Here is a 12,130-nt window from a genome sequence, read left to right as displayed (position 1 = left end):
TCCCACGTTTTTGGCCCAAACTTTCAGGAAAATGTTCCTTGAGAAAGTGGCTGCCTTTCCCCCAGGAGAGACACATCTGGGGAGTGCTAATGCTCCCTGGCACCACCCTCCCATCACTGCTCTGGGAAGGGTGCCTCTTCCTCTCTCCCAGGACCACTTCCCTCCCTGCCACATTGTGGGCGGCAGCCAAAATGGCCTAGGTGACTCCTGGCTGGTGGCACAGGAGCTTCTGAGGCCATTTGGCCTACAGATAGCCATGTGGGTCCCAGGGGGCTGTGCAGGGCTCCCAGGCCTCTCTGTGGGGCTGGACCTTGGGCCTCACTAGCTCTACCACTGCCCCTCTCCCTGATCATGGCCCTTGGCAAAAGCTTCTCTGGCCCACTCCTGCCAGATCCTGGATCTTCCCAGAATGGAACCCCATGAGCCTGGCAGGCCCAGGAGGGAGGGTGGGCAGCCCCAGCAGGCCCGCTGGACTCCTGCTCCCAAGCCCTACTACTCATGTATAACACACATCCCTATTTTCCCTCAAAAATTTGAGCAAAAAGTATGCATTATACATATGGCATCAATGTATTTCTTGTAAGTCATTGTTATCCATTCCTTAAGGCAGTTTGACCTAGGAGCCCTGCTAGACCATACTTAGCCTAGCTGCAAGAAGTCTGAGTATCAGAAAGTTAAAACAAACAAATCCCCCAAGTAAGCAGAAGTCCGACTTTCCTTTGACCATCCCAGCTTTCTCCTATATATTGTTCAGAGCTTTTGGGACTCAAGCAACAGAAATGGTGTCTTGCTATCTCAAACAAAAGAGAATTTATGAGAAGGCTCTTGGGGACATTGTGAGCCAGAGGATCTGTGTGGAAACGAGCGAGAACCATGGACTTTCATGATGAGAAGAGGCCAGCGTCACACAGGGACTGTAGGACCTACCTGGTCAGGACCACCCTCCTGGGCTGCTCTCTGGAGTCCAGCATCTTGCTTCAGGCCAAGTCCCGTTCACACCATCCTGGCCTCACCTGTGTTGTGGGTGGGTCCAAAATGGAGCATCTGCTGCCTTCTGCTCCCACAGCAATGCCAAGCTACCACGTGAAACAGGGGTCAGACACAGGGCAGCCAAGAGCAAACAACCCAACAAATACCTCTCCGCTTCTGAGATTTGGGTAAAAAAAGTTTAAATCATTTTGTGAAGCAACCATTTATTAAATGCTTTATTGAGGTATAATTAACATATTATAAAGCTCACTCGTTATAAAGGATGTGTTTTATTGAGTTCTGGCATATTCACAGAATTGTGCAGCTGCCACCACATTCTACTTTTAGGACAATCCATTTGTTTTTAAAATTGAAGATAAAGATTTTCATGTTACACAACCTTGGTTAGATTTGGAAACACATCTGTTCCGCAGGGTGGTGCGTCTCCGGCCATGACTTCTTGTTGCCTGCTGCTGTTTATCCTTGAAGGCACGAGGAGGGCAGGGGCTCAGGGGCTCCCCAGCAAGTGGGGCCTCTGACGGACAGCTCTGGCTTTTGTATGGCAAGGTGGCTGGCTGGTCACTTCCTTCCCTCTGGTCCCAAATGATCCTATTCTGAAAGAAAGGAGAGAGCGGGAGGCTGCCTGGAACTTGTCGTCTCCTTCATCATCTGCAGACAGAAGTTCCAGTCCCCTCTTTGTACCCCGTCTTGGCTTTACTTTTAGTCTTTAAAGCTGTGATTCCCACTCCCAGCATGTACTGGTACTGGGCTGTGCCTGTTAAGAAATGGGCTGCAAAGTCGGAGGTGGGTGGTGGCCGGTGAGCAAAGCTTCATCTGTGTTGACAGCCTCTCCGCATCGAGTCACCACGCTCTGCATCCTGTCACATCAGAGGCAGTTTAGATTCTCACAGGAGCAGAACCCCCACTATAAACTGCGCATTGGAGGGACGTGGGTTGTGGCTTTTTATGAGACTCTAATGCCTGATGATCTGGGGTTTGGAGCTCAACAGGGTGGTGGAGGGGACAACTTCAGGATCCTGCTGCCTGGCTGGCCCCTCTAAGCACACCCCTGGACACGCTGGGTAGAGGACCTCTCTGCTTTGGACAACTAGATTAATCAGGTTTAGAGACCAGGTAGGAAATGGTGCATGGAGTGTTGAGTGCAGGTGTGGGTGATGTCATGAGGTGTACAAAGAGACTCTCGTTTCCTCTCCGCTCACACCCTTTCTTAGTAAATCTCTGTAAAGCCAGGGTTAGGCTAGGGCACCCAAGGCAGGCAGGCAATTGTGGGGATCGAACCAGAAGACATTGTGGATTTAGAAACCAGGACTGCCACTTGGGCAGCTCTAAGAGACAGGTGTAAGCTGAGCAGAGGAACTGTCTGAAAATAACGGGGAGAAGAAAGGCACAGGCAGAGCTGAGAAGGGGCAGGTGCCTCGAGGGAGGGGAATGAGAAGAACTGCCTGGAGGGTCATAACAAGCACGTCCTTCCCTGGGGTAGTCGCTGGCTTATTGCCTAGGAGGTGCTGGTAGGCTGCAGCAGGGCCCGGTGCAGTGGGAAAGTGACAAAGTGGTCACCAAGACAACACGGAATGCTTCTTTTTCAAATATTTTATTAATCTGTTTGGCCAAACAGGTAATGGAGACAGAATAGTAATTTGCTAAAAAGTTCAGGTCATGAATGCCCCTTTCCCACAGGAAACAGAAGACTCCATGGTTACAGAATGCACCATTGGGTTATGACAACATTTCAAAATAATGTTTCCATTTCATATGTAACAATGTAAACTTCAAAAATAGTAAACTCTAACCCCCGTCCCTCTTTACAGATCTATCACAGATAGAATTTTCTGGCAGACCTAAAGTGTGTAAGTAAACAGCCTGGTGCTTGAAAGTCTGATAAAAAGGTTTACAGATTCAGTAAATAGTTTTTCAGTCTTGGTTGGGAAGTAAAAGCAACCAGCAATCGCCCCGCTGCACCATCTACCTTAAACGCCTACTGTGCCCACAGACCACGTTCCATAGACACTGGTCATCAGCTTTGTCGTGTTTGCACGCACACACACACACACACACACATACATATAGTTTTATTTGTTTCTAAAGTTTTTACATCTAAATTAGAAGACGGCGCCAGTGACTTATCACGTCACCTCGCTTCACATAGGTAAGATGAGGGCTCTGTAGAAGGCACTGTAATTTCTCTTGCATGATCTACGCAGACACGTGCGAGCCGGCCAGCGTGGCTTGGACTGATCCGTCCCTTCCCGTTTCCTGGCACAAGACTGTCCTCTGATGGTTTTCAATGTCCATTATCCATGTCCATCTCACCTCTTCACATCCCAGCCATCCCTCCCTCCCTCCACCAAATTCATGGACAGTTATCTTTTGGTTCATTGAAATTCCTTAAAATTAAGAGTACAGCTCTGGTATAAAACAAAATATGACCTACCATAGCTGAAAAAAAATCACAGTGTTCAATGTCATGTTCGGCTGCTAAGATTCAGAACATTTGCCCTGGCTTGTCAAGAACCTCAGTCCTCCAAAACAATCTCTGCAGAGGATCATTTGAACCCGCTTCACATTCATTGATTGAGCGCTGAGAGGTCCTTCTTTCCTCTTTCATATTGAATTGGTACCGTTAAGTGGAAGGTCTGATGTGGAAAGTGCAAGCAAATTGGACATGCCAATACAAACCATAGGACTTACCGTGGATGACCAGACTGCACAGGTATGTACACCTTACCCCCTGGGGCTCCTCCGCCAGGACTAGACCTCCCAGTCACACTGTGAGGGTGTCACCACCGAGTCCAGAGCGGCATCAGCGTGCAAAGGAAGGACGGGTTCTCCGGTGCTTGCCCTGAGGTCCCGAGCCCAGGTCTGCAGCGCCCTCCGCAGGCTCCTCCTTCTTCCTCACTTTGAGGCGGGTGAGCAGCTTCATCAGCCAGACGTCCCACTCTTCCGGCAGAAGCAGGAGCAGAAAACCCAGGCCGATGATGATGATGGCGATGATCCGGACCCCATTGAAGACGATCTGACTGGTGTAGTGATCAACCACTGTGGAGGCAGAGCAGCGGGTTACTCCCCTGCGGGGGGTGGGGGTGGGGTGGGGGTGGTGTCAGGGCAGGGCCTGGGGCATCCCCATCTGCCTGGAGGGGTGGGGTCCTCCCTGAACCACAGAATCCTCTTCAGATTGGTTTTGTTCCAGCTGGGGCTGCCTGTAGTGAGTGAATCACCCTTCACTTTATAAACCTCTCTGGTGTGAGGACTCACACTTGTATTTCACTTCCCCTAACTGAGCTGGCACCCAAGTTTAAACACTGACTTAGGTGAGAGGCAAGGCACATGTCTATCCCCTCCCCCCACCCCCCCCACACGTCAACCCTTGAACAACATGGATTTGCATTTTGTTTGGAAGTGGATTATTTTCGCCTCTGTCACCTCTGAGACAGCAGACCGGGTAACCCTGTCTACTCCATATGCTGATTATGAGGAGGAAGGCCTTAATGCTGATCTACTTCCATTAACGAATAGTCAACGGATTCTCTCTTTTTAGTGATTTTCTTAAAAACACCTTCTCTTCTCCAGCTTACTTTCTTATAAGAATACAGACTATGATACATAACTGTACAAAATATGTGTTAATAAACTTTATGTCATCTGTAAAGCTTCTGGTCAACAGCAGGCTTTCAGTAGTTGAGTTTCACCAATTTATATGCGGATTTTCAACTGTGTCAAGGGTTGTAGCCTTTAACCCCCTGTTCTTCAAAGGTCAACTGTATTTTAATTTTTTTTTTTTTTTTTTGAGACAGAGTCTCTACCTGGGTAGAGTGCCATGGTATCATAGCTCACAGCAGCCTTCAACACCTGGGCTCAGGCTATCCTCTTGGCTCAGGTTTTCTATTTTTAGTAGAGACAGGGGTCTTGCTCTCACTTGGGCTGGTTTCGAACCTGTGAGCTCAGGCAATCCACCTGCCAGAGTGCTAGGATTACAGGCGTGAGCCACTGCACCAAGCCTGTATTTTAATTTTTAATATGGGCAAACCATTCTGTTACTTCAACAGTGGGAGACACTCAACCAGCCTGTCCCACAAACAGATGTTAGGGAATGTCCTGAAAGCTGCACAGTGGCTCCGCCCTGACCAGTCAGACAAGCAGCATCTCCTCTGCTTCTTCCCTGCAATCAGGAGCTGAATGTGATTCCTTCCTTCAACACATTATCGAAGCTCTTACATTGTAGTAGTAATAAATTATTGACCACCTGGCTATATTCTATGCTCAAAATAGGTCTCTATATTAGACTTAGCTGGAATATGTCTTCTTGAGAGAGAAACACCGTGTGACTATAAATTAAAGATGCAAAGACTGTAGGGGGAGGATGTTGATAAGTCATATTTCAGAAGCCTGCAGTGTGTCTGGACCACTTTTTACCAGCAATCCAGGAGCTTAGATTCTTTTTGCATCTTAAAGTGCTGTCCATAGAGTATTTCATTCAGTTCTTACATCAAGCAGAGTAGCAAAGACAGGGGTGCAGGGCCCAGAGCTGATGACTTGGGACTACAGACCTCCAGGAGGCCATGGTGGTGTTGAGTCAGACTCTAGGCTCCTGGCGCCTGACACATGCTGCCAAGACCCTGATGGAAGAAGCGCCAGGGCCGTGATGGGCACAGAAAACACATGTGGGACAGCAGAGTAAGAAGCCAATTCACAGGAGAGGGCTCAGGAAACTGGAAGTTGCTTTCCTTGTGCTTCTAACACCATAGCAGATGGGCACGGCCTTCCTGGGGAGGCAGAGCCTCTCACGGCCTGAGAGTGGGGACATTCAGGAGATGGCTTTGGGGGACACTGTGCCAGGGCCTTGGGGAGGAGGCATTGTCCACAGCCCTCTTCCGGCTGAGAGAAAGATGCATAGGGAGGTTGGGGGTGAGGCCAGGGAATTCTGGGGAAAAGGCCAAAGTTTATACCAGTGTAAGGAAGGCAGGGAGGGACAGGTGATGACAAGTTTTTGAGAGAGCTGTCTACTGGGTGCAGTGGACACCAGTAGTGAATCCCCAGGGGAGCATGAAGTAAGGTCCTAGACGTGCTCGTGCTTGCTTTTCCGGGAGTAGAGGACGATGACGTTCATATGTTCCGTGTCATAGTCTGAGCAAATCTCTCCCCCAGAAAGCTACTTGCAGATAGTAATGTTTTCTGCTGTTTAATTTTCTACATTTACTAATAATACTAATGACATTCATCTGTGCTCCCCACACTAGTTAGAACAGAAATGGCTTTAGATATTCTGTGTCTTGGTGTGGTGTGTGCGAAAATCAATCCGTTATGGAGAAAATAGTATGTATAGTACATATAACCAACATCAACATTTTATCTAAATGCTCTTTTTTCTTGGCAAAAGGTTTAACATGCATTCTATACCAGGCTCAGAAAGAATGTATGTGAGTGTATATGGTAGCGTATGTGTGAAAGTGTATTGTGTGTATGTCTGTGAGAGTGTGTATGTGTGAGCAAATGTGTGTATACAGGTCTGCATGAGTGTATATGTGAGAATGTATGAGTGTGTGTATGTGTGTGTGTACATGTGTGTATGTGTGTGCATGTGAGTGTGAGCACATGTATGCACAAGTATGGATGTGTGTACATGGGTGTATGTGTGTGTATGTACATGTGGTTGTGTGCACAAGTGTGTGTGTACATGTGTGTATGTGTGTGCATGTGAGTGTGAGCACATGTATGCACAAGTATGGATGTGTGTACATGGGTGTGTGTGAGAATGTGTGTATGTACATGTGGTTGTGTGCACAAGTGTGTGTAAGTGTGTGCATGTGAGTGTATGAGAGCATGTATGTTTGTGAGTGTGTGCAAGTGTGCGTGTGAGTGTACGTGCGAGTGTGTGTGTTTAGAGCAGACACAGAAAGCCATGTAGGTTTACCTGCATTCACAGGTACACTGAGGACGATTCCAAGAGACATCAGAGTGGGATAAGTAACGGCGATTCCAAAATTTAACACAATATTGAACGCTGAAATAAAGAAGGCGAAAACAGGTGTTACTCGTGACCGCCCTGGGCCTTGCCTCCTGGCCGCCTATCTGACCGGAGTTTCTCTGACGAGGCCAGAGTCGTAGCGACTACAGTGACGTTTTGTTCTGATTCGGTGAGCTGGAGGTTCCTCTGGGGGCTCCAGGGCTTGGGATTAGGGACAGACAACCTGACTGCTCAGTCCCTCTGTAATTGCCCTGAGTTTTGAAAAAGGGAAAAGAAATTTGGAAAAGGCAGCCAGTGAGAAGGCAGCAGGAATGCTTTGCTTTTCTTCTGCCAGTGGGGCTTGTGGGGTGAGGGTGTGAATAGGAGCTTTGGGGTCTGCGCTTTTAGAGGGAAACTGAGCGAGTCACCCCCCCTGGGTTGCTTCTCTCCTTTTCTAGTAAGTAATACTAGATTGACACTGAGTAATGGAGACAATGACCATCACGACGTTACTAATAATGAAAACTGATGGCACTCACTGAACCTGACCTAGAGATCTGTGTGTGTTATGTTGGCCTCTTGCCATCCCATTCTTAGCGGGTCATCTACAAGGGTTATGAGTTCACCATTCAGAGCAGCAGCTGTGTCACTACTACAGGGGATCTGGTTCTAGAATTAGAATCCAGTGTCGTCATTTCGAAGACGACTTTGTGAAACCCAGAGATCTTGAAAAGCAACGAAACCTTCGGAATAACAATACACACTGTGTTTCTCCTTCAGGGCCTGGGTTTCCCAGGAGTCCCTGTCAGTCATCGCTCTCTGGGGATTCTGGGCGAGACGATAGCCACTTACTCAATAAGAGAACTGAAAATCCACAAAGGTTTCCCCAGGGAATGTCGCCGAAGGAGCTCCAGAACTCCACTTTGGTAAAGTAGAGGATGACGGGAATGCAGGTGATGAAGAGGATGTTAAACACACCCAAAATGGACAGAAATAAGGCGGCTTCTCCAAACTTAGCACTGCCCAGGAGGAGCTTGAACAAAACCTGTGGGGAAAGCAGAGGGGGAGGGCTGAAGGCTCACGTCAGATGCCCAGCTGTTACAGGAGAAGAGGGGCGCCACGTGCCAGGGCTACTTAACAGGGTGTGAACTGTGCGTTACTCTCTGACTGTACACACGGCACCTTCAGGAGAAACAGGTTTCACCCTGGGCTCCATGTGTCTGTGCTGTGTTCATGACGCCACATTAATCAGAGATCCACCCGTGTCTGCCGTGATCGCACATCCTCTTGGGGTCCCTGAAAATGGATCCCTGACCTGGTGCAACACAGTTTGAACACCATCTCCCCTAAGTAAAAGGGCTTTGGCTATAAAGATGTTTTCTATTTATTGGAGGTGAGAGACTCTGTCATCCCTTCCAGGGATGGTTTTAGTGGGAGGCACCACACACTTATATTTTTGCCCCTGTTCTTCTTTGTACATCATTTCAGGTCCTTGACAGGCTGAGAGGAGAGGGACAAATGTGATGCAAGTGGCCAGAAGCAGAACTTAGAGCTGCATCTGTGTCCGGTGGCCTGTGGCCTGGTCTGGGGCCCTGCATGGCTGTCCCTCCCCCTTCTCCTGCCTCCTCCGTGCGCTCAGGTGTCTCCTGGAATATATGCAGGCAGTGCTGGAAGGGACGTAATCAGACTCGCCTAGAAGGCCCTCTGGATGGATCGTAGGCAGCAGGGGAGATGGAGACAGAGATGGGGACAGCGCACCATGCTTGGCGTGGACTGTGTCTCTACAGGCTCTCTGCTCCTCGTGAGCACGCCGCTGAGTGAGTACAGAGGCGTGTAGCTTTGTAACATTTTCCACATTTGGACAGTGGCTTTGAAGCCTCAGAATGATGCTCAATTATCAGATCACCCTAGGGACGGGTGTTCCAGAGGAAAAAAATGATGTGTATGTCTTCCTTGGCAGGCAGTGAGGGCAGGGAACTGATGGAGAATAAGAAGGGAGAGTTATCTCACTTTTCCAAACCCATAACACATGGCCCTCCCGGAGGAGGGGAGAAGAGGCTGCTTTTTATGACTTTGTACAGAACTTAGTTCTCTCTATCCGACTGTCTGGCAGGTAAGTCTCACAGCCAAAATCTCACTTCTCATTGAGTCCTCCAGGTCAGTTTTCCGAATTGGAGACCTGAATAGATTTGCATTCTCTCCTGTGGGTCTAAGGACAAGGGAGGGAAGGAGGTGAGGGGCAGGCGCAGCTGGAGGGCTGCATTCAGGAAGGGGTGAACAGGATGAAGCACCCGACTGTGGATTAAAAATTTGTTTCCTCTATACCTGCATCTGGGAAGGGCTTTCCAATGATTCCCAACATTTTGTCAAAAATATTTTATAATTCCCATAGTAGCAGTCTTGCCTTTATTTAGTCTACAAGGCTTGGAAGGCATCTGAGTGTCACACTGAGCATTGACAGCTACAGAAACTGTGGGTGAAGATTCGCAGAACAAAGCTGCATCAGATGTCTAAGTCTGCAGCCCACAAGGCCGCCAGGTGGGAACTCATCTGAGCAAACACAGAGACAGGCACTCAGGCCCCTGGTTCTTCTCCAGTTCCTGTCCAAGCAGTGAAGTCAGGAACCTGACTCTGCCTACCCACCTGCTTTATCTCAAGTACTACACTTATCTGGCCATGGATGCAAATGTCCAGAGAGCCCAAACCCAGAGCAGCCACACCATCCATTGGCCCTTGGTGGAAGTCTCCATCTGCCTTGTGTGCATTGCAAACAGCTCCTTGTCAGCCTGAGCAGGAGCAAGACATGTCTCTACTAAAAATAGGAAAGTTAGCCAGATGTGGTGGCAGGTGGCTGTAGTCCCAGCTGCTCGGGAGGCTGAGGTAGAAGGATCTCTTGAACCCAGGAGTGTGAGGTTGCTCTGAGCTATGACACCATGGCAGTCTACAAGAGGCAACCAAGACAGTTTCTCAAAAAAAAAAAAAGAGAGAAAGAGAATGAAAAGAAAACAGCTACTTATCTCTAAGCACGGGCACCATCAGAGCCTCCCCCAAAGTAGGAGGCACCAGCTGCCTGAGGCCGGGCGCCCTGGCGGAGGAGTCTCCCACGCGTACCTTGTAGAGGGCAGACATGGATGCGGAGCCCACGACCAGCGCGATGCCGATGACAGAGTGGCTGTGGAAGCCGTCAGCATAGGTCATCATCACAATGCCAGCAATGGCGAGGATGGCAGCTACAATCTGAACAGAGGGAAGAAAAAGATGATCAGGGTAGTGGCGGTGAGTCAGACGGGTGACGCAAGTGCCAAGAAGCTGAAAACATGTGGGGTTCAGCCATGTGAGAGGTGAGTGGTGTCCCCTTCCCAGGCTTCCTTGGGAGAGGAATAGGCAAAGGCTGATCCCTGTCTAGATTTCTTGTTGCTGTTTAAAGGGGGCACTTAGCAAAGCGTGGCGTGACGGGAGAGCCAGAGACACTTGCCAGCAAGGAGTAACTTAGCACAGGTGGTGGCCAGTCCCTGGGATTCTGGGGCGCTTGAGAAGGAGGTGATGATGGGTAGCTGGTTGGGACAGGGCCTGGTCGACAGTCCCTGTGCAGGACCTGGAAATGACCTGAGATCTTCCCCAACCTCTGAAACTATCTTGTGTGACCTTGTGTGTATATATTTTATATCTCGACAGGGAAGGGGCCATGAGGGCAGCAGATCTTGTTCCCTTTTCCCATGCCAGCTGGGGGGCCTGACAAAACGTCACCTGCCAATCAGGGCTACGAGCAATGCCCTGGCCCTGGAGGTGCAGTCCTTGTCCTTAGCAGCCGCAGGCCTTCTGCCCCCAGCCCCAGCAATTGTCCTCAATCTTATTATCGTCCAGCTACTGACTCCTCAGTGGCACGGAGAGCTTTGTGAAGATGTACACGGTACTGTTGTGCAAAGTAAAATTGCTATGTGCGAATAAATAGGAGGTAAACTTTCTGGGACAGTATTACCCTAAGGAGAAAAATGCACCGACACAGAGAATCAACACAGGTGGCCAGGAGTTGCGTCAATGTCCCTGGGAGGGAGGTGGGGAGCGGGTGCTGTCAGCAGAACCAACGTATGCAGTAGAAGTTTTAACCACTGCACTGCCTTGAGAATTTATCCCTCTTACAGAGCGCTCGAAGTTGGCTTCAGCTATCTGTAACAATACCAAATAACTAACATTTACTGAGGGGCTGTAGGATAAGTGTGTTCTATGTATTTCTCCTTTTAGTCTCAAAATAGGTAGATATTGTCACCCTCCCTCATTTCCTAGACATGAAAACCTAGGCTCAGAGAGGTTATGTAACTTGCTCAAAGTCACACAGCTGTCGCATGGAAGAGCAGAGGCACACATTTCAGGTCCGTCTGATGGCAAAGTTGGTGCTTGTGTATATAAACAGGAAAGTCTGATTCCCTCAGCGAGCTATTGCCAACTATACTCCTAGAGTGGCTTAAATATAACATTTTTGGATTAGTAAAAAGTGTGGTTGAATCCTGGGCAGTCTGTCTGAGGTCTATGCTTCTCCGAGGGTATAGCTCACACGGTATTTCCACACAGCGCCAGGGACACGGAGGGCCCAGCGAGAACAGATGGTTGTGAGGTGCTAGAGAAGTGGGGGCCCCACCTGCCTACTTGTCCCTTCTGGTTTAGAAATTCGTTTGAAATGCACTGTTCTGCATCACATATCCGCACATATTTCATATTCAACGCTACGTGTACTGTGTACACCTGCTCATTAAAAGAAAGAAACAGACATGGTGAGATGGTAAGTGAACCGTGACCCCCGCCCCCTGCGCCACCAAAGGTAAAAAGCAGGCAGGGAAAGGGGTGCTTTCTGCTCCAGAGAAACGGAGGCAAGGAGGCTGTGAGGAACGTTTCCGCCTGGGTGGCATCAGAAATACCGGCGAGAAAGAGGAAGAGAAATAGAAGGAAAGAAGGGAGGGAAGAAAACGGCAAACTCTAAACGATTTGGCACTTGAGTCTTTCCCAACTTACGGCTGGGCTGAAGTTGGAGGAAATTCAGGAAAACAGTGGTTATTTTTTTCTGAAGATTTGCAGGGCAGATTTCCAACCTCTTCCTCTCTCTTCTCTATTGATTAAATAATAAATGGCTAAAAGCTTCTGCCCGAGCTGTGCTGTGAGAAGAGCTGGGGGAAGAGGCAGGGTGTGTGTGTGCACATGGCCGGC

At 49.0% G+C, this 12,130-nt stretch overlaps 1 protein-coding gene across 3 annotated transcripts in view; it reads right to left on the bottom strand.

Annotated features, from left to right (window-relative positions):
• Window positions 1-2,562: 2,562 nt before the first annotated feature.
• The window catches only part of SLC35F3 (solute carrier family 35 member F3), a 486,918-nt gene continuing 477,350 nt past the window's right edge, over window positions 2,563-12,130 (bottom strand). For all 3 annotated transcript variants that reach the window (XM_053607475.1, XM_053607477.1, XM_053607474.1), the window contains 4 exons: window positions 10,043-10,168; window positions 7,784-7,976; window positions 6,899-6,988; window positions 2,563-4,026 (listed from right to left, as the gene is read on the bottom strand). In XM_053607475.1, coding sequence (XP_053463450.1) covers window positions 3,791-4,026; window positions 6,899-6,988; window positions 7,784-7,976; window positions 10,043-10,168 — 645 coding nt within the window. In that variant the 3' untranslated portion in view covers window positions 2,563-3,790. The remainder of the gene's footprint in view (window positions 4,027-6,898; window positions 6,989-7,783; window positions 7,977-10,042; window positions 10,169-12,130) is intronic.

The sequence above is a fragment of the Nycticebus coucang genome, chromosome 10, assembly GCF_027406575.1.
Source record: "Nycticebus coucang isolate mNycCou1 chromosome 10, mNycCou1.pri, whole genome shotgun sequence".
In the NCBI taxonomy this organism is placed as follows: Eukaryota; Metazoa; Chordata; class Mammalia; order Primates; family Lorisidae; genus Nycticebus; species Nycticebus coucang.
This window is presented reverse-complemented; position numbering and strand designations above follow the sequence as displayed.